General features: G+C 51.4%; 1 protein-coding gene across 1 annotated transcript; it reads left to right on the top strand.

Annotated features, from left to right (window-relative positions):
• Positions 1-483: 483 nt before the first annotated feature.
• LOC147223064 (kinesin-like protein KIF13B) lies at positions 484-23,617 on the top strand. Its single transcript, XM_086166732.1, has 40 exons — positions 484-569; positions 1,245-1,327; positions 1,844-1,937; positions 4,049-4,061; positions 4,145-4,205; positions 4,346-4,438; positions 5,704-5,884; positions 5,965-6,052; positions 6,159-6,293; positions 6,382-6,494; positions 6,579-6,690; positions 7,351-7,563; positions 7,644-7,754; positions 8,804-8,938; positions 9,016-9,146; positions 9,590-9,676; positions 9,771-9,955; positions 10,036-10,237; positions 10,329-10,491; positions 11,619-11,765; positions 11,923-12,072; positions 14,469-14,591; positions 14,715-14,888; positions 14,966-15,123; positions 16,544-16,676; positions 16,778-16,921; positions 17,128-17,160; positions 17,402-17,501; positions 17,631-17,757; positions 17,828-17,883; positions 17,963-18,081; positions 18,159-18,335; positions 19,071-19,163; positions 19,258-19,410; positions 19,701-19,766; positions 20,049-20,139; positions 20,277-20,362; positions 20,505-20,564; positions 21,065-22,301; positions 22,369-23,617. Exons 2-40 carry the CDS (start codon positions 1,255-1,257, stop codon positions 22,608-22,610), a joined length of 5,859 nt encoding a protein of 1,952 aa, XP_086022858.1. The 5' UTR covers positions 484-569; positions 1,245-1,254; the 3' UTR covers positions 22,611-23,617.
• Positions 23,618-24,758: the final 1,141 nt, after the last annotated feature.

Here is a 24,758-nt window from a genome sequence, read left to right on the forward strand (position 1 = left end):
CAAATATCCATCTGACCTTCTCCTCTCACACCAACTACCCTCCTGTCCTCCATCCATAAACCTCCTCAGTGGCAACCTCAGCTCTCAGATCTTTCCCATCCCTCCTCTTTCCATTCGAAATGATCTCTCCATCCTCCTCCCTCCTAAAGAGAACCACATCTTCACCTCTGCATCCTGGCTTATATATATATATATATATATATATATATATATATATATATATATATATATATATATATATATATATATACAAAAATTAAGTAGAAATAATGAATATTTTAATTAAATATTTATATTAATTAAAAATAAATAACATATATCATTATTATTATTTTTTGCCTTTTCTCCCGCCTTCTCCGATGATCCGCAGTACCTAACTTTGTCCACTAGATGGCGCCAGAGGCGCAGCCGTCCCGCCGCAGCGCCGCGCGTCTGCGCGGCCGTGCGGGGACCTGGAAGCCCGACAAATCTCCGGCTAAATCCCTTGAGCTGACATGGCTTGACGGCTCTCTGCGGGAACTTTCAGGAAATGCTACAGGTGGACCGAGCCAGACGATAAACCGCGGACTGTAAGTTGTCAGATTCCGTTTCAGGAGCAAACGCCCGGGTTCACTGCGCCCACCTGCACCCGCCGGCCACGGCCGGGGAGAACATTAACCGCATTTAACTTCTTGTGCGTGTTTTTGCGTTGTTAGCCGGAGCTAGCTTAACCTCGAGCTGGCTCAAGGATAGGGTGACCGGACGTCCTGTTCCCCCCCCCGGACACGTCCCGTCCCCGCGTCCTGTGCGGGGAGGCGGGTTGGAAATGTGTGGAAATGTCATGTTTTCATGGTTTCTCTGAGGATCATTAAGCGTGTCTTGAAAGTGATGTGCGCTTTGCACAGCTCACTACGGTACCTGAGCAGTTGTGTTACCGTAACTATTTGTGCAACAGAATTTTAAATCCTTATTTGTTTTGTTGGTGGACAGAAGAAGCGCTGGTCATACCAGCTCTGCAGCAGAAAACATTCAATAACAGTTTGCAGGAAGATAAATTGTCATTTTGTCAGTTTTTTTTTTCTTAATTTTTAATTGTGAGACTTGTGCAAGGGGGATGCTTTTAAATTCTGGGTAAACAAGAGCCAGCTACTTTGTTTATTTATAGAGACATGAACTCAGACAATGTGGGCTCATTGCGCGTCGTGTTTCTGTGACTCATAATTTCATATTAAACTCCGGACGGATGCTGTGATATGTGCTCTCAGGTCAGGCGCCATGATGGACGACAACAACCTGGGCGACTCAAACGTGAAGGTGGCCGTCCGTGTGAGGCCCATGAACCGCAGAGGTGGGATTTTCTCCCGGCTTTCTCCTTTTCCCTCCCCCGCCGTCTGGGGAACTCTTGCAGTTGGTGTGCAGAAATGAGGAAAAAGAGGTGTGACCGGCCGCAGTCGGTGCACAGGTTTGTACAGGGTGATTCACCACCGACGAGCCCGACTTCCTGCTCGGCTCCATGAATATCTGCGCCGAACGTGGAAAGGGGCCGGCCTCCGTAACCCCGTCAGCTGACGACGACCATTGCACAAGTGTTCACGCCTCTTATCTGCCGCGCCTTGGTGATGGCTGCACTCTGTCTGAGAGCCACTGAGGAAGTGAAGCTTCACCCGGGGGAAGGAGGATTCAAATGGATAGTTATCTAGCTTTAAGGATGTGATTTTATTCAGTTTTGCTTCTTGTGCTGGAGGCGCAGAGCCGACTTCAAACCCAGCTCTGGGGAATATTAGCCGTATCGGCGAATACAGCGTCCGAGCCTTTAACCGAATATCTCCTGACGTTCACGTGCTTCTCTGCCACTCCTTTCCAGAGAAAGACCTGAAGGCCAAGTGTGTGGTGGAGATGGAGGGGAACCAGACCGTCCTGCAGCCGGCGAACACGGCCCTGAATAAAACGGACCCCCGGTGAGCAGTCGATGTTAGACGCAACCGTGTGGGAGGCGCGGGTCCTCGGGAGACGATGGCATCAGATAAGGAAACTTACTTGAAATGAGACCGTGAGTTGCAGGATCCGGACCCCTGTCCTGGGTTCTAGCAAAATACACCCAACAGATGGATGTAAAGACGGAAGAAGGTGATTAAACGAGTCGAAAATCAGATTTAGAATGAGCTGAAACCAGAGGAGACTGCAGGATGGTCATACCTCGGTCAGCCCAAGGTGTAAGACCAAAAGTCTGTCGGTAAAAGTCCTGAAAACGAATGTGAGCAAATGAATATCAGAGGTACCCGGCAGTTAGAGAAGGATTCTCCCGTAATTTGAGAAGAAAGGCTGCATTGTTCCCACACGACTACCTGAAATCCCAAAGGAAACCAGTCGGTCTGCACGAAGGGCAAAACAAAATAACGGACCAAAACCTCCAAAAGCCGCTTAGATGTTCTTCAGACAAAGCCGTGGTTCCTCTGAGGGCAGGGATCTCCATCTCCATGGCCTCCTCAGGTCTCCAAAATTTTTTGTTACCGTTCCTCTGTGATGAGAGTGGAACCCGCTGGGCGTCCTAAGGCCTGGTGGGCAGCCTTTACCAGCAGAATAAATTGTTATTTATGAAATATATCATACACCATACCCACAAAAATAAGCACAAACACCAGGCACCCGCAGGAAACACGGCTCGAATCCAACGGTGAACCGCCTGAGGACCAGCCGCTGCTCTTGTTCTTCTGATTATCATCATCTCCTCAGGGGATCTCTGATTTCCAGGCGTTGTCCAGGTTTGCAAGATTTCTGTGGAGGAATGAGGATGAACACAGAGGGATTCTTCTGACTGACAGCCATTGCTTGCAGATTCACACACATGACATTATCCACCACCCAGTGTGTGTGTGTGTGTGTGTGTGTGTGTCGGGGCGTGCCTCGGCGGCAGCAGTTTTCCCCAGGGGGGCAGCAGGAGAACGGGTTCTACCAGCTTTGCGCAGAAGAGAACAGAACAGAGGTCAGACAGGAATAGAAGAGCAAATGGCAGAATGAATGTGAGCCTCTGTGACAGCCTGCCAGAAGGCTCTGCACCGTTCTGCACACACACACTCCACCAGGGAGCCTCCTGTGTGTGTGTGTGTGTGTGTGTGTGTGTGTGTGTGTAACTATTTGCCTGTGGGTTCCACCTGCCTGGGTGTCTGCTGCCTGATCTTCTCCCTGATGCTCTCACATGTTCCACGCCGCTTAGAAGGAAGCTCTTCCAGTTAGAAACACTCTGACCTTTCCCAGAGGATCTGTGTGTGTGTGTGTGTGTTTTTATTTCCCGCCCATCCGAGCTGCATTCTTTGCCACCTCCAGGTAATCACTGGGCTGTGTTCACGTCCTGTAAATCTAATGATCTTTGCCCCCATGTTCCTCCAAACTCCCCTGGTGCTCCACGGAGAGCTGGAGACGAAGGAGCCTCTCTCACGTCGCATTCCTTCCTGCTGTGTTTGGTTGGCCGGGGTGGGCAGGAGTGCGATATCACCCCGGAAAGTCCTGAGAAAGGGGAAACTCTGGCGGGGCGCGTGGTCATCGCTATGAAGTTCGTTTTCTTCGTTTCATGTGTGGAGTGAGTGTTTGGGCTCTGTGAGGTCTCCATGGTTCCACCCTCCTCCCCTCCTCCTCCTCCGAGGCTCCTGGGAGCCGTGATTCTGGGCCAGTTATCTCAGGAATGTCCTGGCCCGGCCACTTAATGTAGCTGCTTGACAGGGGCGGCGCGGCCCGGTGCCAGAGGCCTTGTTTTCCCCAACCCTGGGGGCAGCAGGTCGCCCCCGGGAAGGATTCCTCTACCCGGGCTCGATGCGTCAGATGAACCCCGGGCAGAAATGGATGTTCGTCATCCATCGAGGCTCGTTATTATCATTATTCTATTAAAATTGGAATATTCAAAGTCCAGACTTCCATTTTCTGTTTTGCCTGCCCTTCTAGTTTTCTTCTTTGCGGACTTTGGGTTTGAAATGTGAACCAGGAAGATCACGTTGCTCCTTGCTTGTTAAAACACAGAGGGTTTTTTTTTTTTTTTTTTACAGTTCTCCTAATTTATCCTCTCCTCTGTCCTCAGGAATCAGCCGAAGGTGAGTTTGAACCCCCAGACTGAACGCACCGTCCACGCTTGCCATCCGCCGTGTAACCCCTGGTGTCCCTTGCCTCGTGTCAGGTGTTCGCCTACGACCACTGCTTCTGGTCCATGGACGAAACCCGGGCCGACAAGTTCGCAGGTTTGTGGATTCACTACAAGGATCTGCAGGGTGTTTGTCGGGACTTTACCTCCTGACACCGTCTAAGCCATTTGGAGATGCAGAGGCAGAAGACGGCGATAGTTTTTCACCAGAACTGTGTGTGTGTGTGTGTGATGCAGGTCAGGAGGTGGTGTTCCAGTGCCTGGGCGAGGACCTTCTGGACAATGCTTTCCTGGGCTACAACGCCTGCATCTTTGCGTACGGACAGACGGGTGAGGCTGATTTGCGGTTCTCTGCAGCCCTGAGCTTGTTTCCCCGCAGCTAGACGGCCCCGTCTGGGCTTGATGGTGGACGCTGAAGCTCCAAGTCTGCTCCCGATCCTGATCTGACCCTCTATAACTGCTTTTGTTCTTCATATTTACATTTCATTCTTTCAACAAAAATCCAAGGGCTTGTCTCTTAGTGCAGGGTGGGGAAGCAGTTTGGAGGGTTCCATTGCTTATTAGCATCATTAGCTATGTTAGCTTCATTAGCTTCATTAGCTGGCCCAGCGTGGGAAGCGGTGGTCGCAGTTGGACTCTTGGTGTTTTCTTTTCCATGCGTTCTGAGAGCCTCCTGGTGTCTCATCTCTTCAGAGAAGCTCTTGGGTGACATTTGTCTCGCAGGCTTCCTGGCCCGAAAAAGCCTTTGACTGGGCGAGGCAGGAGGTAGAGGAATTTTTCCTAAATAAACCACCCAGAAGACTAATGAGAACAAAATATGTGTCATTTTAAATATCTTTATTTGATTTTTCTCACACCTTGGACCATTACTGAATGGCCCCATGGTCGGGACCCTTGCGCTAGTTAGCTTGGCACAACGAGTGACACTCAATAGGCTAATGGGGTTCGGATTATGGCCAGTTTCTGTGAGGAGTTATTGAAAACCTCCAAAACCTCTCCATTTTCTGCAACCTTCTTCACCTGGAAGGAAGCTGCATTGCCGACCTTGTTTGGAGATGTCTCCGGCCGCAGATGCCGCTGACGCTTCTGGAACTTTAGCTCAGGACTCTCCAGTGGGGGATCACACACACCTCCTGCCCACGAACAGCACAGAACCATGACGGTTTCTCTTCCGGTTTGCCCGGAGGGCAGGACGCCCGTGATTTCCAGAAACAGATTTCCACCGGTCGTCTGTCCATCCCAGGCGAGCTCGCGCTCAGAGAGCCCGGTCACCTCTCTGGGTGTCATTGGTATCTGGCGTGGCTCGATTTTAACCAACATCCTTTCGACATAAGAAGTTCACACGTACCAGCGTGGCGTCCTCATATTCCACTCGTCTCCTGCATGAACGTCCATTCTGGACACGGCCTCATTCTCCCCAGCAGATGCTGTGGTTGTGTCTGCAAGGCCTCGCCGGAGCAACAATTCGCGTAAAATTTCCCAGCGTGCTGCCATCCAATAATATCCAGTTTGTGCTCACTTACATTTAAAGCTTATTAATAAAAACACAGGAAGGCCAGGAGCCATAACGTGTGTGTGTGTGTGTGTCTGTCCAGGCTCGGGGAAATCATACACCATGATGGGCTCGGTGGAGCAGCCGGGTCTGATCCCTCGGCTCTGCAGCTCGCTGTTCGCCAGGACAGTGCAGGAGGCGCGAGAGGGTGAGAGCTTCACCGTGGAGGTCTCCTACTTGGAGATCTACAACGAGAAGGTCCGCGACCTGCTCGATCCCAAAGGGTGAGGATCATCGCGGCTGATTGTGTGACTCCGAAGTGCGCTCGCTTCCTCACGTGATGACTTTTTTTTGGTGTGTATAGAAGTCGCCAGGCGCTGAGGGTGCGGGAGCATAAAGTCCTGGGTCCGTATGTGGACGGCCTGTCCCGCCTGGCCGTGGCCAGCTACAAGGTGCTTCAAACACACTCTTCAGATGTACTACCAGCTTTCATAAGGCTCCCTCATATAGGGAGATAATCCACCTCCTGCCGTGTGTGTGTGTGTGTGTGTGTGTCAGGACGTGGAGTCTCTGATGTCGGAGGGAAACAAGTCTCGCACCGTGGCAGCAACCAACATGAACGAGGAAAGCAGCAGATCCCACGCCGTGTTCAACATCATCCTCACACACACACTCATGGACTTGCAATCAGGGGTGAGACACACACACACACACACACACACACACACAACCATAATGTCTTGGATCAGCCATACTGTATGCGTCTCTCCTGTGGCTGCAGACCAGCGGTGAGAAGGTGAGCAAGCTGAGTCTGGTGGACCTGGCGGGCAGCGAGCGGGCCGCCAAGACCGGCGCGGCGGGGGAGCGTCTGAAGGAAGGCAGCAACATCAACAAGTCTGTGTTTGAGTTCTGCAAGCACCACAGATGTGAGGACACAGAGAAGCCACGGCGGTCCTACTGAGATCTTTGCTCCCTCAGGTCCCTCAGCACCCTGGGCCTGGTGATCTCCGCCCTGGCCGACCAGGGCGCCGGCAGGAACCGCAGCAAGTTTGTCCCCTACAGGGATTCTGTGCTCACCTGGCTGCTGAAGGTAACAGGAACTCCTCCGGGTTCTGCTCCACATTCTGTCAGGATGACAAGGTGTCCAAGGATATCTTCTTTGGGGTCTCCTCAGCCAGTCACCTGCCTCCTTCCAACCCTCTCCTCTCACACCATCTAACTTCCTGTCCTCCTCCCATACATCCATAAACCACCTCTCTGGTCAATTCTCAGAATCCTTCCGCATCCTTCAACCATCTCCGTGTGACTTTTTCTCCAAAGAAGATGTTAAAAGAGGAAAGAAGAAGAACATTGAATTCAGATCCCCAGTGTTCTGGAAGTGGAAGGACATGTTGATTATGAGGAGAAGACAGGAGGCAGAGCTGGAGGATGGAGAGGATCAGGAAGGAGCCCATCGGAGGGACAACACATGGTAGATGTTCTGGAGACAAAGTCCCACTGACATGGTTTGGACATGGATGGAGAAGATCAGGGTGGAAAGATGCTGAGGTTGGAGGAGATCTGGACCGGAGAGGAGGTTTATGGATGGAGGTCAGGAAGGTAGTTGGTGTGAGCAGAGGCAGGTGATTTGCCATGGTGACCCCCGAGGGAAGGAGAAAAAGAAGATATTTCCTATTTTCAACGGAGCCGAGTTGGCCTCGATGCTCGTCCAGTTGTTTCCTGGACTCAGAAGCTGTGTTTGAATCTTCAGGACAGTTTGGGCGGAAACAGTCGCACCGCCATGGTGGCCACCATCAGCCCGTCGGCGGACAACTACGACGAGACGCTGTCCACCCTGCGTTACGCCGATCGGGCCAAAAGCATCGTCAACCACGCGGTGGTCAACGAAGATCCCAACGCCAGGATCATCAGGGAGCTCAGAGAAGAAGTGGAGAAGTTGAAGGAGCAGCTCACGGAGGCCGAGGTGGGAGACGTTCTGCGGGTCAGAGTCAGGGTGTGTGTCGGAGATCCCGGGAAGGGGAGTAACCGGACCCTGTCCTCCAGGCCCTGAAGGCCCCGGAGCTGAAGGAACGGCTGGAGGAGTCTGAGAAGCTCATCGTGGAGATGACCGTCACGTGGGAGGACAAGCTGAGGAAAACAGAGGCCATCGCACAGGTAACACACCAATGTGTGTGTTCATATAGATATGAGTGTATATCATGTTCCCTCTAATTTTTCATACGTCTGTGTGTACAGACAACCCTCCCTGAGCACACTGAGGACCGCTGCGAGCAACACTAGATGTGCACGCTGTGGCCACACACTAGTATCACACCTGGGATCATAGCTTTCATTTAGTCCATATTTTTCCATCATAAAACTCGCTTGCTATTTTAGCTTTGCTGCATGTTTTGCAAAGCAGACCTTTCTCACTCGAAAAAGAAAAAAACTTCGACGCATACTCCGACAGCCATTCCAACTTAAAATAACCGCATTTCTTTTTTACTTTGGTTTGGTGAGAGGACGGATCACATTCCCCGCCGGTCTTTTCGCCATGATAAGGGGTTAGCACGTTAGCGTTAGCGTCACTTAACTCCGCCACACTGTTATTATTGTTATAGAGCGTGTATGGGCAGAGCACATGTGCAATGCCGTGATTGGCTGCGTAGCGTAATTGCATCGGATCGTATGATTGGTTGGACACCTGTCACTCAGAGTTACATTGCAAAATGATACAGAAAAAATTTGATATATCTAATATTTAATTCATTTACAGTGCGCTCACTGCGCTAGATCGGTTTTCTTGTGCGCTGAGAGTGTGGGAGCAGTGCGCAATTGCGCAGTTGCTCAGCATATAGGGAATATTGGTGTATACATATATATATATATATATATATATATATATATGTATATATATACACACATACAGCAGTCCCAAATGTAATTGGTTCCAGATGTTGGTTCATATATTGTTGGGTTTTTTTTGTATCCTAAATGAATTTTCCCCATTTAAAATATGTATATGTACACACATGAAACGTGTGTGTGTGTGTATATGCATATGTGCATATATGTATATTTTACAATATTTGTTCACACATGAAATATGTGTGTGTGTATGTGTGTGTGTGTGTGTGCATATATATGCATATGTGCATATATGTATATTTTACAATATTTGTTCACACATGAAATATGTGTGTGTATGTGTGTGTGTGTGTAAGGAGAGGCAGCGGCAGCTGGAGAGCCTGGGTATTTCTCTGCAGTCGTCGGGCATCAGGGTGCTGGAGGACAGGTGTTTCCTGGTCAATCTGAATGCAGATCCTGCCATGAATGAGTTGCTGGTCTACTACTTGAAGGTACTGCACATGCAGTACATGCACGCACACACACTTCTCAGCGTGCCGTGTGTGTAAAGAGTACGTTTCCCCCGCAGGAACACACCCGTGTGGGTTCGGCCAAGTCTCAGGACATCCAGCTGTGCGGCATGGCCATCCAGGCCGAGCACTGCGTCATCGACATCATGGAGAACAACGGCGTGCAGCTCACTCCGCACCGCAACGCCCGGTATCTGCACAATACCTGCACACCCGCCCCGGACCAGTTCTACTGGCAGATCAATACCATCATTAGACATTTTTTCCGTTTCGTGGAAAATGTGAGCTTTTTGAGTTTGATGGCAGCCTTTTGTCCTGAAAGCCTGCCTCAGACCCCTGCGTCAAATTGAAAAGGTTCCTCCACATCACAAAGGTGCTCTCCGCTACTGAAGAACATCTCACATACGGTTCCTCCAACCCCGTGGGTGGATTCGTGGCCCGATTCTGACCCTGCACGGGTGGTCTTCTGCAACTCGCCCATCTCGACCCGTTGAACTTGATTAGATGTTCCTCTTCCGTGCGTCGATCTGCTGCCGTATTAATTGGCTAATCAGATGCTTCTTCTCACCTGCAGCGAGTGTGTCTGTGTGTGTGTGTGGGCTCGTCGATCACAGAGTGTGTTTTCCCCCGCAGAACGTTCGTGAATGGCGCCGTGGTCGCCAGTCCGGTCCAGCTCCACCACGGAGACCGAATCCTCTGGGGGAACAACCACTTCTTCAGGTACGCTCCAGGATGGAGGTCTCCTGTCAGTTCCCACACTCTGCTTTCTGGGGTACACTTACAATCTCACACACACACACACACACACACACAGGATCAACCTGCCCAGGCAGCTGGTCCACGCTGGGACAGAGGATGAGGACACCAAGGTGAAGACGTGCACGAGCGGCGATCATCTGGAGGTGGACTTGGACGTGTCCAGCGACGTCTCGAGCGAGATGAGCTTTGGCTTCGAGTTTGCCCAAGCGGAGGTCACGATGAAGGGCATGTGTGACAATGGTGAGTGTGTGTGTTTGTGTGTGAGAAACATCTCAGTTGCTCTTCTCTTTCAAATTCCCCCGTCTCGTGGTGCTCCTCAGACCTGCAGTCTGTGCTGCAGACCCTGGAGAGGCAGCACGAGGAGGAAAAGCGCTGCGCCCTGGAGCACCAGAGGCTGATGTACGAGCGGGAGCTGCAGCAGCTCCGGCGACAGGTCAACCTTGACATGGCCGACGTGGCGCCCGGCGCCGGCGCCGCATCGGCCGCTTCCCACAAACACCTGCGGCGCTGGAGCGAAGACAGGTGGGACATGCAGAAGTAGAAAAAATCTCGTGTTTTTTTCATCAAGCTGACGTGTGTGTGTGTGTGTGTGTGTTGTGTGGGTGCGCATCAGAGAGGCCTTGATGACCCGCAGCCTGAGGCGCCTCCGGGAGCAGATCGTGCGGGCCAACCTGCTGGCTCAGGAGGCCAGGTTCATCGCAGAGGAGCTCAACAAGAGGACCGAGTACCTGGTCACCCTGCAGATCCCCGCCGCCAACCTGGACGCCAACAGGAAGGTGGGCCGAGGGGATGATCTTCTCAAACCTCCATCTCGGTTTTCTTCCTCTTATCTGAGAGGCCTCCTCAGTTCTCAAATGTCGGAATCGAGCTCCTCCTGACAGACTGCCAGACGTTCCCAGCAGACCCTCACCGTATGCTTGGACCTCTGGGGCCTGAAACCATCCTCTCCACCAGGAGGTGATCAGATTGACACCACCAGCATCCATCATGGACTCGCAGGCTGAGGTGTCCCGGTGCCGAGCGCACACTGGGCTTGGTGGTTCCAGGGCGAGCACAGAGGCCCAGGAACCAAACGCAGCTGGGGTTTGGATGGGGTCGAAGTCTCCCAGGAGAACCAGGAGGCCCCTAGCATGGGTGCTCGCTAGCGCCCCCTTCAGGGTGTCCGTTTTTGCGGCCTCCGCCACGGGACCGGACTTTGTTGTCCCGGTGTGTTCAGACGTGATCCAAGAAAAACATCAGAGCTGTCAGGAACTGTTTAAGCAATGAGTGGTTTATCAGAGGTCAAGAAATACACTTACGAGAATTCCCGGGCCGAAATGAATGTCACCCCGAGGGGATCGTTCGCCCTCTCTTGACGTCCGCTGAGGCGCGTCCAGTCGGATGTGCAGATGAGGAGGTTTCGGCCCGGATCTCATGGAGTGGCAGTGATTTATACCACCATCTCGATGGTCAAGGTTACTTCCTAATATGGAGTTGTTTTTCATAATTTTTAGAAGATGGCAGCTAGTTACCAGGCTGTGTCTTAGACTGGGCCTTCGGGATACGTCATCGCTAGTGCATTGGGGGTGTTAGTGGAAAAATACAAAGTTGGGTGTACTTTTGCCATCACGTGATGCGTTCCCGTGCGAATTTTACCAAGGGTCTGCAGGAAGGGGTGGGTTCTTTAAGCTGCACCTCCATCAGAGCCTGACCTCATGGCCAAAGGTGGAGGAGGCTTTTCACCGGAGTGGAAGGCCAATCCAGAGCAGAAGAGTCTGACCCTCTCAAGGAGCTCCGGCCGTCCCACCTTCAGCCGCCCCCAGGCTCACTTTGGACCCGACCCTTTTCGGACCCCTGGCATCGTCGCTTCTTCCTGGAAACGAAGTCGTGGTCGTGATGTCCTCCTGTGTCTCCTCCACTTCAGCGCGACGCGGTGCTGAGCGAACCCTCCATCCAGGTCCGCCGTAAGGGCAAAGGGAAGCAGATCTGGGCCCTGGAGAAGATGGAGAACCGACTGGTGGACATGAGGGACCTCTACCAGGAGTGGAAAGACTTGGTTGAAGAAAACGCGGTGAGTAGAGATGATAACCGACTCCATCGGCACCTTCGGAGCCGACCCTAAGCCGTCTGGTCCATCATCTGGGAGGCGGGAGGATCGTCTCGGCGTGATCTCTCCGATTTTTAGCTCTGCTGGCCGGGCTCTCTGACCTTCTCCTCCTCCCACCCAGGTGACGCGATCCTACTTCAAACGCGCCGACCCGTTCTTCGACGAGCAGGAGAACCACAGTCTGATCGGCGTGGCCAACGTTTTCCTGGCCTGTCTGCTCTTCGACTTCAACATGCAGTACGCCGTCCCCATCATCAACCAGAAGGGAGAGGTAGGCGGCCCCGTCTCACTGGCTCCTCAGGGGCACCCGCTGTCGGCCATCCATAATAATCATAATAATTACAAGAAAAATGACAGTAATACAGTGGAACCCTGACTTTTCTGAGATCTGAGCCGCGGCTCAGCGGATGTTTAGCTTTGTGATCGGAGCCCAGATCTGAGTTAGCGGCAGCGGGATAAGCCTTTGACACGTGAAGTGGCGTTTAAAGACAGCGGGCTGCACCGCCGCTGCTAGGTAGCCCAGAGAAAATGATGGAAAACATGAGCGAGGAGTGCGTGTCGTGGACTCGTCCGCGACATGGAGTTGTCGCGGTTGAGATACGGAGACGGAGAGCATCGTCTATGAGAGGGCAGGAGACCTTTTCGGGGATTTGATGCGACAGACGGCGTGAACGTGGACGGACGAGGCGTCGAAAGCCGTTGGGGGACGGTTTGATGGTTTTAGAAAGTGGAGCGGCTTCACTCCATCCAAAGATGGAGTTTAGACATAAAGTGTGCATGTTACGTTTAGCATAGCATTGTAGCATTTAGGCTGGAGGCAGGAAGCTAAGTTAAGCATAGAGAGCCAGATGTAAAACTCCCCAACCGGTGTAAATACACTGAAGAAAACTTTATTCAGTTACATTCTCTTTTATTATGAGATATTGTTATTATTATAATTTATACAGTATTTGTTATTTCAAAGGTACATTCTTCTTTAAAAACAAATTTAAGGGTCTGGATCGCATTCCTAGCGATTCTAGATTTTATAGATACTGTAATTTTCGGACTATATGCCACTCCGGATTATAAGTCGCACCAGCCACAAATGCATAATAAAGAAAGAAAAAAAATATATAAGTTGCACTGGAGTATAAGTCGCATTTTTGGAGGGAAATTTATTTGATAAAATCCAACACCAAGAATAGACATTTCATCTTGAAAGGCAATTTAAAATAAAAATAGAATAGAGAACAACAGGCTGAAGAAGTATAGCCTATATGATGCATAAACAATGACCTGAGAACGTGCCTGCTAGGCTATGTTAACGTAACATATTACAAGAGGAGTCATTCAAATAACGATGGCATATAGCACGTGCTACAACCAAACAATCTGTGTCACTCTTTATCACAAAATCCAACGAAATCTTCCTCTTCGGTGTCACTTCTGAACAACTCCGCCAACTCCGAAGGTAGACAGTGCGCCGCTTCCTCATCTACCGGTACGTTGCTTTTATCAGAGTCATCGTCACTTGCAGTTCCAATTATTCCAGCCTTTCTGGATCCCGACAGGATGGCGTCCTTGCTCTGATAGAGAGGCGATTGCGTTGCATGAAGCGGCAACACCAAGAAGGTCCTCCCGCAAACTCATTTATATTCATCTCCTTGGCAACTACCTGGGAGTGAAGACGCAACTGCACTGTTGACAAGCCTCTCCCGGCAGCACGTTGTTCAAGCACCCAAGTGTGAACTCGTTCCTCTAGCCGTGGCCAGCTAGCTTTTAGCCCGCGATTAGCTTTTTTAGTTTTCTTCACTTCAGTAAGAGTAACCTCTGCTTTTCGCCAGTCCTTTACAAGTTTCTCACTAACTTCAAACTTTCTCTCTGCTGCTCGATCGCCATTTTCGGCTGCATATTTCACTACGTCCGGCTTGTAACCTGCAGAATATGATTTTCTTTTCGCTGCCATTTTTGTTCAGCCCTTCTCAGTTGTTTTTATAAGTTAGCGCGAATGTTGAAATGATCCATTTTCATAGGTACAGAAGTCGCTGGTAGCATCTTTTTTTCACAACGCACTTCTGACGCTGAATTTTGATTGGTTGGCGTGTGTGTGTGTGTGAGACGATCGCTGTAATATTAAAGACACACACGCAGACACAGACATACACACATCAGAGCAAGAGAGCTCAATTGTTTCGCACATAAGTCGCTCCAGAGTATAAGTCGCACCCCCGGCCAAACTATGAAAAAAACTGTGACTTATAGTCCGATAAATACAGTAAGTGGAATTTGCCATCTGAGCTCACTGATTTATGAGCCCGGTCACAGAGCACGTTCCACTCCCGAGTCCAGGATCCAATGTAGATCCAAGATATGAACCAGGAAGAATCATCTGGAATGATCTCTGAGCTAGTCAGATTCTTCAAACCTTCCTCCGTCCAACTCCTAATATGTTTCCATCAAAGTGTCACAGCACAACATCGGTGATATGTATGGACGAAGCACGGTGAGCAGTTTGGGGGTTCGGTCTTGCTCAGCAACATGAGGACGAGCCGGGAATCGAACCAGGAATGATCGGTTCCAAACACAACCATTCTGCGCCAGTCCGCCGCCGTACGCTCAGAATTGCCTTTGCCGGAGCTCGATGCTCCCGCAGGCACGCGCAACTTAAGCCGCTCTCTGTTTCAGGTGGCCGGCCGGCTGCACGTGGAGGTGTGGCGAGGAAGCGAAAGCTCTGAGACGGACGCCTCGGCGGCGAGCGACTGTTATCAGGGAGACGGAGAACCCCAGGAGAGAAGGGTGCATTGTGTGGTGAGTTGCTTGAACGTGAGCCGTGAAAAACCCCGTTGTGAGGTAGCACCGGAATGACCGGAAGACGTTTGGATCTTCTCCTCCGGTGTTCTCGGTGTCACGCCGCTCCTTCTCCGCGTCCAGGTGAAGATCCTCCAGGCCACAGGTCTTCCCCGCCACCTCTCCAACTTCGTGTTCTGCCACTATCACTTCTGGGGCCAGAAGGAATCGGAGCTCGTCGCCCCCGAGGTGGGGGCCTCCAGCCCGACCTCCGACTCCAGGGACCCCCTGTGCACCGTGGTCTTTGACAATGCCAAGGTATCTCGCGTCTTCTGCGTTAGCCGTCTCCGACGGTAGCGGACGGAAAGCTGACGAGCTGCCGTGATGGTGCGCAGGAGCTCGCGGCCCCTCTGTCCGAGGACTTCCTGGAATTTCTGGCCGAGGGAGCCCTGGCCATCGAGGTCTACGGACACAAGCAGAACAACCACTGCAGGAACCTGGCGCTCTGGGACCTCGGGGTCATTCAGGCCAAGACCCGCTCGCTCAGGGAGAGGTGAGGACGAACATCTCTGGGGCTCACCGCCAAATGAACAAGCTAGACTTTAGATCAGGGGTGTCAAACTCAAATACACAGTGGGCCAAAATTCAAAACTGCGGGCCAACATTGATATTTATTGAAAAGAAAACTTCCACCGGTTATAACAATGAACCTTTTCATACGGACCCAGACAAGTTTTGCTTAAAAACTAAATATGGAACAAGCACAGCTTAATACTATACAATATATAACTTAATATTGCACACATGCAAAATGCTGTTTTCTGCCTAAGTAGCACGGTGCTAGTATTAGCATAAGGTCGCTAAGTTTTGCTTAAAAACTAAATATGGAACAAGCATAGCTTAATACTTTACTCAAATACCATACTACTATAGTAGTAGTAGCACCTACTATACTCAAATCCTTGTACTTTTTAAGACCTTCAAACACTTTATAGCCTTTGACACTTTATATTTTATTTGTATTTCTCATTCTCCCTCCTTCCTACAATTATCTATTATTGTTATGTTTAACTTGAAACTCTGGCACAACAATTTCCTTTGGGATGAATAAAGTTGTTCTTATTCTTATATGATATATAGCTTCATATTGCACACATGCAAAATCCTGTTTTCTGTCTAAGTAGCAGGGTGCTAGTATTAGCATAAGGTCGCTAAGTTTTGCTTAAAATAAGGTCGCTAATTTTGCTTAAAAACTAAATATGGAACAAGCATCGCTTAATACTATACTCAAATACTATACTACTATAGTAGTAGTAGCGCCTACTGTACTCAAATACTCAAATCTTTGTACTTTTTAAGACCTTAAAACACTTTATAGCCTTGACTTTGACACTTTATATTTGATTTGTGTTTCTTATTCTCCCTCCTTCCTTCTGTTATCTATTATTGTTATGTTTTACTTGAAACTCTTGCTCAACAGTATCCTTCGGGACAAATAAAGTTGTTCTTATTCTTATTCTTATACAATATATAACTTCATATTGCGCACATGCAAAATCCTGTTTTCTGCCTAAGTAGCAGGATGCTAGTATTTGCATAAGGTCACTATGACTACTGTACACAGAGGGTGTTTATGGGTCCTGTTGTGATTTTCGTGCCAAAACGCCAGCAGAAAATTCTGGGATTTGTAGAATTAGCGGTACATGCACTGTAGACAATTTCGATTTGCTTTCGATGCTTTGGTTAACATATGGTGGCACGGTGGAGCTGGGGTGGAGCTCCTCCTCGCAACCAGAAGGTCTATGGTTGGGTTCCTTCCCGTGTGGGTCTCCATGTTCTCCCCTGGTCTGCATGGGGTTCCTCGAGGTTCCACTGGAGACCCTACATTGTCCAGATGTGCGAAGAGTTGTACGTCTGCGGGGTCGAACCGATGGCTTCACGTAACTGCTGGTCGGACGTGTGTTGGCGTGAAGGTGGAGCGAGGTGACCCGCCGCCTGGAGCTCTGGGTGCAGCTGATGGAGCTAAACGAGGCCGGAGATTTCACCGCCGTGGAGATCCTTCCAGGGAGGAACGTCAGGACGGGAGGAGTCTTCCAGCTCCAGCAGGTACCCTTTCGGTTTTTTTGGGGTCTGAAGATCAGGACCACCTCTGACCATGAACTGTCTCCACACACACACACACACACACACACACACACACACACCAGGGCCAGTCTCACCGGGTCCAGGTGGAGATTCGGGGGGTTCCAGACTCGGGGACGATGCCCCTCATTTCCGTCTCCATCCTATCCGTGTCCATCGGAGACGTCAAGGTCCAGACAGGTGTCTCCAAAGGCAGGGAGACCCAGTGGGTGAGAACCGTGTGTGTGTGTGTGTGTGTGTGTGTGTGTGTGTGTGTGTGTGTGTGTGTGTGTGTGTGTGTGTGTGTGTGTGTGTGTGTGTGTGTGTGTGTGTGTGTGTGTGTGTGTGTGTGTGTGTGTGTGTGTGTGTGTGTGTGTGTGTGTGTGTGTGTGTGTGTGTGTGTCTGTTTACAACCCTCTCTCTATCTGTATTCCAGAGTGAAGAAGCTGAAGATATGGACAGTTATCAGGTAGGGTGTTGCCGTCATTCACGTTCTCACACGTGTGTGTGTGTGTGTGTGTGTGTGTGTGTGTGTGTCATTCTATCCTCACCTCCTGCCACTGGCTAGCAGAAGCACTTGCTGCCAGTAGATGACTGGACTAGACCTTGAATTCATGAATGAATGAGATCTTTCCTGAAGTCCTGCAGTTTGTGTGTTAAGTGTGTGTGTGTGTGTGTGTGTGTGTGTGTGTGTGTGTGTGTGTGTGCAGGAGGTGGACCTTGAGAGGATGAGGGAGCAGTGGCTGCTGGCTCTCACTCAGAGGCAGGAGTATCTGGACCAGCAGTTGCAGAAGATCGTGTCCAAACCAGGTTTGCACGCACACACACACACACAGTAATATTTCTTTAATTCACGGTAAAGGTCAGCACAGGAATGTTTATTTTTTAAAGCAGCATGGCTGCCATGCTTTAAGTATGTGTGTGTGTGTGTGTGTGTAGATAAGTCAGAGGATGATGTGGAGAGGGAGTCCCAGCTGCTGGAGTGTCGCCTGACGCTGACCGAGGAGCGTAACGCGGTCCTGGTCCCCTCGGCGGGCAGCGGGATCCCCGGAGCTCCCGTGGAAAGGTGTGCTGGGTCTGTCCCGGTCCTGGTTCTGGTCTCTGCGAGGTTCTCCTCACACCTTGTTTCTCCTCAGGGTTCCCGTTCCCGGGATGGAGACCCACATTCCGGTGCTCTTCCTGGATCTCAGCGGTACGTGGACCCTCCCTCCTCCTCTGCCTGCCGTTGAGTCTCCCGCGTCCCTGACGGCTATTTCTTCTCTTCGCCGCAGCCGACGACTTCAAGTCCAGGTTGTCCGCTCCTCTGGCGGGCGGCCTGGAGGCCTGCCTCTGCGGGGAGGACGAGGACGACTTCTTTGACCTCCACATTGTCAGACACGACGGCGCCGAGGTGAGCGGACGCCGGAACGATCGGACGGGTCGTCAGACGGTCGGTCCGAGCGGGTTCTTCTCCACGTGCGGCTGCAGGTGAAGGCGGAGGCGTCCTGGGACTCCACCATCCACGACTGCCCTCAGCTGAGCAGGGTGACGGCGGCGGACGAGCGGGTCTACCTGACGGTGCGGGTGGCCGTGCAGCTCAGCCACCCGGCACACATGCAGCTCGTGCTCCGCAAACGCATCTGCGTCAGCGTCGGCAAGAGACAGGTGGGAGGAACGCCCGAGGATGATTCATATCCCACTGCAGTGGAACCTCGACTTATCAAACCAAATGTACCTGTTTAAATGAATTGAAATGTTGTTGATCCGTTCCGGATACGGCTCTGTTGTGTGAAATTTACTTTATCGATAACAAATACCGTGGGATAATAATAAGACAAAAAGATGGGAGAAAGATGTTCTGGATCCTTAACATGGCTTCCTGCTTCATGCTACGATGTTATGCTGAATGTAGCATGCACACTTTGCTCCACTTTATGTCTAAACTCTATTTATGGACGGAGAAAAACATCAAACCGTCCCCGACCGGCTTTTAACGACTCTACCGTCGCTTTATCCACGTTCCCACCATCCACCGTTCGGAATCCCCGTAAATGTGTGGTGACGTATCTCACCCGCAACAACGTCTCCGTCTCTTCCTTGGACGAGTCCACGACACGCACACCTGTTTTCCATGACTTTCTCTTGGCTACCGAGCAGCGGCGGTGCATCCCGCTGTCTTTAAACGCCACCCCACGGTGTGAAAGGCCGCTAACTCCGGATCTGGATTCCGATCAGAAAGCTAAACGTCCACTGAGCCACGGCTCCGATCTCAGAAAACTCCTCGGTGGATGCACAGGGAAGTCAGGGTTCCACTGTATCTGCCTGAATCTTTATGATTTCAGGTTCCTTTTGCTGATATGTGAACAAATTGTCATATGTGTGTGTGTGTGTGTGTGTCAGGGCTTTGCTCAGAGCCTGCTGAAGAGGATGTCCTTGCGCAGCTCCATCCCTGGCTGTGGCGTCACCTTTGAAATAGTGTCCAACATCCCCGGGGTAAAGTCACTCCTCACACCTTTCTGAAGGTCACACCTTTCTGGAGGAGGGTCGTTTATGACGCCATCATATCCCCCCCCCCCCCCTCCCCCAGGACATCCACGGGCCGGAGGACCGGGAGATGCTGGCCCGTCTGGCGGCCAGCGGCGACGGCGACCCGTCGGCCGACAGCGAGGTGGCCATTGAGAAGTACCTGCGGAGTGTGTTAGCGGTGGAGAACATCCTGACCTTGGACAGGGTCAGACAGGTAGGAGAGGAGGACACACACCTTCACTGCCTGCTGCAGTCAGACACTCTTTTTCCATACTTTTCTACGTTACTGTTTTTAATCTAAAACAACCTCAACAGAACCGTCTACTTTCTTGAAATGTCCTCTTTCTGAGACCACAAAGACGTATTAATTTGCATCTTTACTCTCTGACGAAATACTTAAAATGTTCCTATAAATGTACACGATAACTTCACCTCTGTCATATTTATACACATATTTTTATGAAAACATCTGATCCAAGTGTGTGTGTGTGTGTGTGTCTGCAGGAGGTGGCCGTCATGGAGCAGCTATCTCTGAGGGGTAAACCCCGGCCCAGCCTTAGCCTGTCCGGGGTGAGTAGGAGCTGTTTCCAGGAAGTGTGTGTTGAGTGTGTGTTTTTTCTTCCCAGGATGTGTGTATCTGGTTGTGCTGTTTTTCAGGGTGTGTGTGTCAGGTTGTTCTTTTCCAGGATGTGTGTGTCAGGTGTGACACCTGTGAACATTCCTGGCCACCTCACCTCCACTGGTGAGGTCTGGAGCTTCTCTGGCCCACCGGTCAGAGATGTTTATATATATGTGTGTGTGTGTGTGTGTGTGTGTGTGTGTGTGTGTGTGTGTATGTGTGTGTGAGAGCAGGTATGGGACAGCCAGCAGGAGATCTCCACAGCTTCTCCATCCAGACGCTCCATGCTGAGCTCCGTGTCCCACAATCTGAACAGTGAAGCGGGTAGGGGTTCCTTCTTCTCACGGTCCTTCATGTCTCCATGCCGACCCAGGCCCCGCCCCTGGCTCCGCCTCCTGCCCCAAGCCCCGCCCCCGCCGACCAGCTGCGCTCAGCCTCCTGTGCCTCTCTTGTCTCCTCAGCAAAGGTCGTCCCGAACATCTTGAAGGCTCTGCTCCCCACAGGACGGAGGGAAGACGTCGTTGAACCGACACACATCCACCATAAGGTGACGTTCGCCCTCGAAACAGGACACGCACACACACACACACACACAGAAGCAGTCTTCAGATGTTCCACAGATATCTAGCAGGATGTCCAGGGTTCACAGCTGTTCTCCTGCGAGTGAATGTCCGCGTTCCTCCTGGCAGGGTGTTCCTCGTATCCTGGTGCGGGCGGCCAGCGAGGAGGACGCTCGGAGAGAGCAGCCGGTGAGTGATATCTCCACGGCCTGTGACCTACCTGCTCACTGCCGTCTGAACCTGGAGCTCCTGCAGGAACCTTCTCCCCTGACATTGAGGATGTAGCTTCAGATCTATGTGAGACAAATGATCTAGAAACAGCTCTTGGAGGTTAGTTAATGAGAGAAGACGGGTTTTGTTTGTTTGTTTGTTTGTTTGTTTGTGGTCGGAGCTCCTCGGCTCCAGGTCAGATGTTCAGATTGTGTCGGACCAGGAGAGGGTTTGGAGGCTCGGCTCCGGGAGAGGTTCTTCTGTCGGACCTCCAACACACACATTATGCCGTAACGCGCTGTGATGATTATGGGATGAGCTTGGTTCAGATGGTGCACGGAAAAGGTCGAAGCTCACTGCTGTCCGGTTCCCCAGCATGAAAAGTCCCTCGGCTTTGAGAAGGTTTTGAGGTTTGTTGTTCTCAGGCGTGGTGCCTCCAGGACCTCCATGGCAACGTCTCCAACTTGGGCTCTCCACAGGTTCCCATCGGGGAAATCATCTCTCCCGATCTCCAGATGGAGGGATCTGCACCGCCTTCTGCAGAAGACTCCATCCAGGACCCAGAAGACTCCACTCAGAGCCCAGTGAGCGAGGCCTCCAGCGGATACATGTCAACCAGCATCTCCACCGCAACCCTGTCAGATGTCTACACCCTCAGCTGGGACCTGCCTCGGCCGAGCGGCTCCAGAGTCGAGACCTCGGAAGCTCTGTCAGATGACAAGGAGGAGAAGGGGCTCCGTAAAGTCCCCCTCCTGTCCGGAGCCGACGGCCACGTACCTCCTCATCCGGACCACCGGGAGCCTCGGGACATCCAACCAAATGACGGTCCTTCAGACTCGAGTCTGAATCAACATCGGCAAGACCTTCGCCCGCTGCCCCGACCCGATGAGGGAGAAGAACCCGATCCAGAGGTAGAAGCAGACCTTCAGCCCAAATCTAACATTTCGACATCAGGTCTGAATCAGACACCACAAGGAGAAGATCTGTCCCTCAAGGTCCAACCAGAGGAGAAGGAGCACTCGGATCCAGCGGAGGAGCTGAACCTCAGAGCCTCCGCTCCTGCCCAGCTGGTGTCCGAAGAACCTGACAGTCCAGAGCCTGGAACCCAACAGGAGTCCACGAATGTGGACGAGGCGCCTCCTGCAGAAGACGTTCTGACAAATAAAGTTTTGGATTCTATCAGCCGACAAAGTGAGAACACCTCCAGCCTTGAAGATCCAGCCCAAAGCCTGATGTCTGTTCCTTCTCCTTCTCCTCCTGCGTACTCGGACCCCTCAGCTCCTACCGAGGAACCGTCCATGGCCTCCGAAAGTGCCTCGACCTCAGCGCCGTCGGCTTCCACCGAGGACGTCCAACCGGAAGCGGCTGCAGAGACGTCGTCTCCTCCATCCAACGTTCCCGTTGGATCTTCTCTGGCGGGCAACCCCTTCAAGATCCAGCGGGTGCAGTCCTCCGACCTCAGGTCCTTCAAGAAGATCCTGGGGGAGCGGGACGTCCAGACGAGCCTCAGCGTGCCGGTGGAAACCCTGGAGATCATCTCCGACTCGGAGGAAGGAGCCGGCGGAGCCGCCGAAGCTGCGGAAGCTCTGCCCGAGTGGTTGAAGGAGGGCGAGTTCGTGAGCGTGGGGTCCAACAAGAGCGGCACCGTCCGCTACGTCGGCCCGGTGGATTTTGCGGACGGAACCTGGGTGGGCGTGGAGCTGGAGGTCCCAGCAGGTGAGTGGCACCATCTGCTCCTCGCCTTCTCCCGACCTTCTCCTTCTCACCGTCCGTCCTCCTACAGGGAAGAACGACGGCTCGGTGGGCGGGAAGCACTACTTCCACTGCAACCCTGGTTACGGGCTCCTGGTGAGGCCGGACCGTCTGGGAAGAGGAGCCTCCAGGCGCCGGCGCCAGCACAAGCGCCGCAGCGCCAACTTCTCCGGCTCCAACCCCAACCTGGAGGCCCTCACCGCGCTGGCCAAAGGGGACGGAGGAGCTCCAGGCTCCAGCAGGACGCAGAACCGCAAGTCCTGGAACTCCTAAGAGGTTCGAGCTACTGCCGGCATCGGGAACGCAGGACCTCCCGGAAGGTGACGTCGTGTCACGCGGTCCGGAGATCGGAGAACCGAGGAGCCTCAAGGCCGTCTCCCGCTTGAAGTCCAACCCTGGGGTCGGTCCTCCTGCCTCCCCCGGGCCGAGGAGGGAATTCCAGGCTGGTCTTCTGTTTCCGGCGCCTTCATCTTCACAACACTGGATTTTAAAGAAATGACAGAAGACGACAAATATTCTTCTGCTCTTTTTGTTTTTACGACTGTATTTTTCCCATGTCGTGTCAAGACGGTCGTGTCCTTCTCGTGTCAACAGAAGGAGGTCTCTAGTCTGCTTCTCTGATCTTCATAAACAGTTGGTCTTTGCCCGGGACCTGGGAGGAGGTGTTTGTGGACCGGCGGTCTGCTCGGATTCCCATCCCTGCGCTGGTCCACCAGGACGACAGAATGAGGAATCGGCATTTTCTAACGTTCTGAACCAGCATGTTTTCCTCTCCTGAGTGGGGAAGAACTGTAGTTACGTCGGACGCTCGGCTTCCCCGAGCGGTCAGATCTTCTCCAAGCCTGACAACAGCTTTGGCATTGTGCCTCCACCCTTTTTCTCTCTCTGGTGCCTTGAAACATTTGGACCACTGATGAAGCCGATGTGCCTTTCAGGTTAAACGGGCGAATGTTTTTAACAAGCCTCCGTTGCTTCCGTGACCTCTGCGGAGCTCCACAGGGTGTGCTTCCGCCTCCGTCGAGGACGTTCCTTCGCGTTTTGGGCTTATTTTGTTGATTTTAACTTCTCTGGCCTGTGCTGCGGAAGCACGTCGGGTGTGACATTTTATTATTTTTAATGGGGTTCCTTCTGACGTCTTGAATATTTAACCCTGGGGTAGGAAAACTTTTTGGCTCAAGGGCCGCATTGACTTTTAAAATTTGACAGGCGGGCATTTGTTCACAGTACGTATCAGTCTTGTCTGACATTTGCTTTGAAAATAAAACCAGCTTGTTTTTGAAGGCTCTGACGTTATCTTGCATTTCATGCAAAAAAAACAGTTACACCCTTGTAGCTTCACATCCAGCTCATTCATGGGTGCCAGTATGTCCACAGAAAAGGCTAAATCACAAAGCCAATCTGGGTCATTCAGCTCAGGAAAATTCTCTCCCAAAATGAAATGATCTCCTATTTGAGCTCCCACATTCATTGATCCAATCATTCACATCAAGTATGAATTCTGTACCAATCTTTGGCGTGCCGGATGTGGCTAGCGGGCTGTAGTTTGCCCAAATGTAGGATTTTGTCTGGGAGGGTTTTCAATGAATCCAGGGAGCGAGTGCGTCTGGTCGATATAGTTTTATTGTCATGTACATTATATATCATACTAAAATAAACACAAGTTAAAAAAACAAACAAAAAAGCTGTACAAAAAATGTATATATATACTACATCTTAATTACAGAACAGTCTACTGTCCAAAAAAGGCACTAAATTCCGAAATGGGCAATACAGTAATTTTTAAACATAACTAGAGATACAACAGTATTCAGTCCTTCCTGTGAGCTAAGCTGGGGTGGAGCGGCTGCTTGGCCGGGGGCAGGAGGACGTGAGGACGTGGTGACCCTGGTGACGGCGTCCCTGGAGAGAGTTCGGAGCTCCGGCCTCTGAAACATCTCCCGCCGCATCCCAACTTTCCGTTTTTCTGATGCGAGGTGGCGAGATCGCGTTTGGAGGGCGGAAGGGTCCGACGGATCTGCTCGGGGGGTGTGGGGGGGTTGAGGGTTTCTGTCTACCGTTCCACAAACATGTCTGTTCCGGACCGCCGACTCTTCGATCTCCGTGGTTTAAAAAAAAAAAAAAAAAGAAAATTAAAAAAAAAAAGGATTTTCTATTTAAATGTAATTTCATGCTGATTTTTAAAATCAATGATTATCAGGCAATTTCTTCCACAAAAACACATTTGGGTTTTTTTTCTCTGATAAGAGGTCAAATGCCAGTATTTTCAATACTTGGATATAAAAGTGATTGTGAACGCGTCCCACTTTCCGTGGAAACAGACGTTCTTGTACACAATGAAGCGCGACGAGCCGAGCTCGTGTTTCCAATGGTTAAGGTGCTGCACGGTTCGACCTTTGGGAGGGCGACTCCCCGCCGACGTGA

Source organism: Fistularia commersonii, chromosome 20, assembly GCF_037954325.1.
Source record: "Fistularia commersonii isolate RoL2024-O1a breed Wild chromosome 20, RoL_Fcom_v1.0, whole genome shotgun sequence".
Taxonomy (NCBI): domain Eukaryota; kingdom Metazoa; phylum Chordata; class Actinopteri; order Syngnathiformes; family Fistulariidae; genus Fistularia; species Fistularia commersonii.

What these genes read in the sequence shown, in the direction of transcription:
- LOC147223064 (XM_086166732.1), top strand. Translation starts at nt 1,255, where the DNA reads ATGATGGACGACAACAACCTGGGCGACTCAAACGTGAAGGTGGCCGTC. An exon ending in ACTTGGTTGAAGAAAACGCG is followed by an intron (nt 11,766 to 11,922) that starts GTGAGTAGAGAT and finishes CCTCCCACCCAG; the next exon opens with GTGACGCGATCCTACTTCAA. An exon ending in AAGGCAGGGAGACCCAGTGG is followed by an intron (nt 16,922 to 17,127) that starts GTGAGAACCGTG and finishes TCTGTATTCCAG; the next exon opens with AGTGAAGAAGCTGAAGATAT.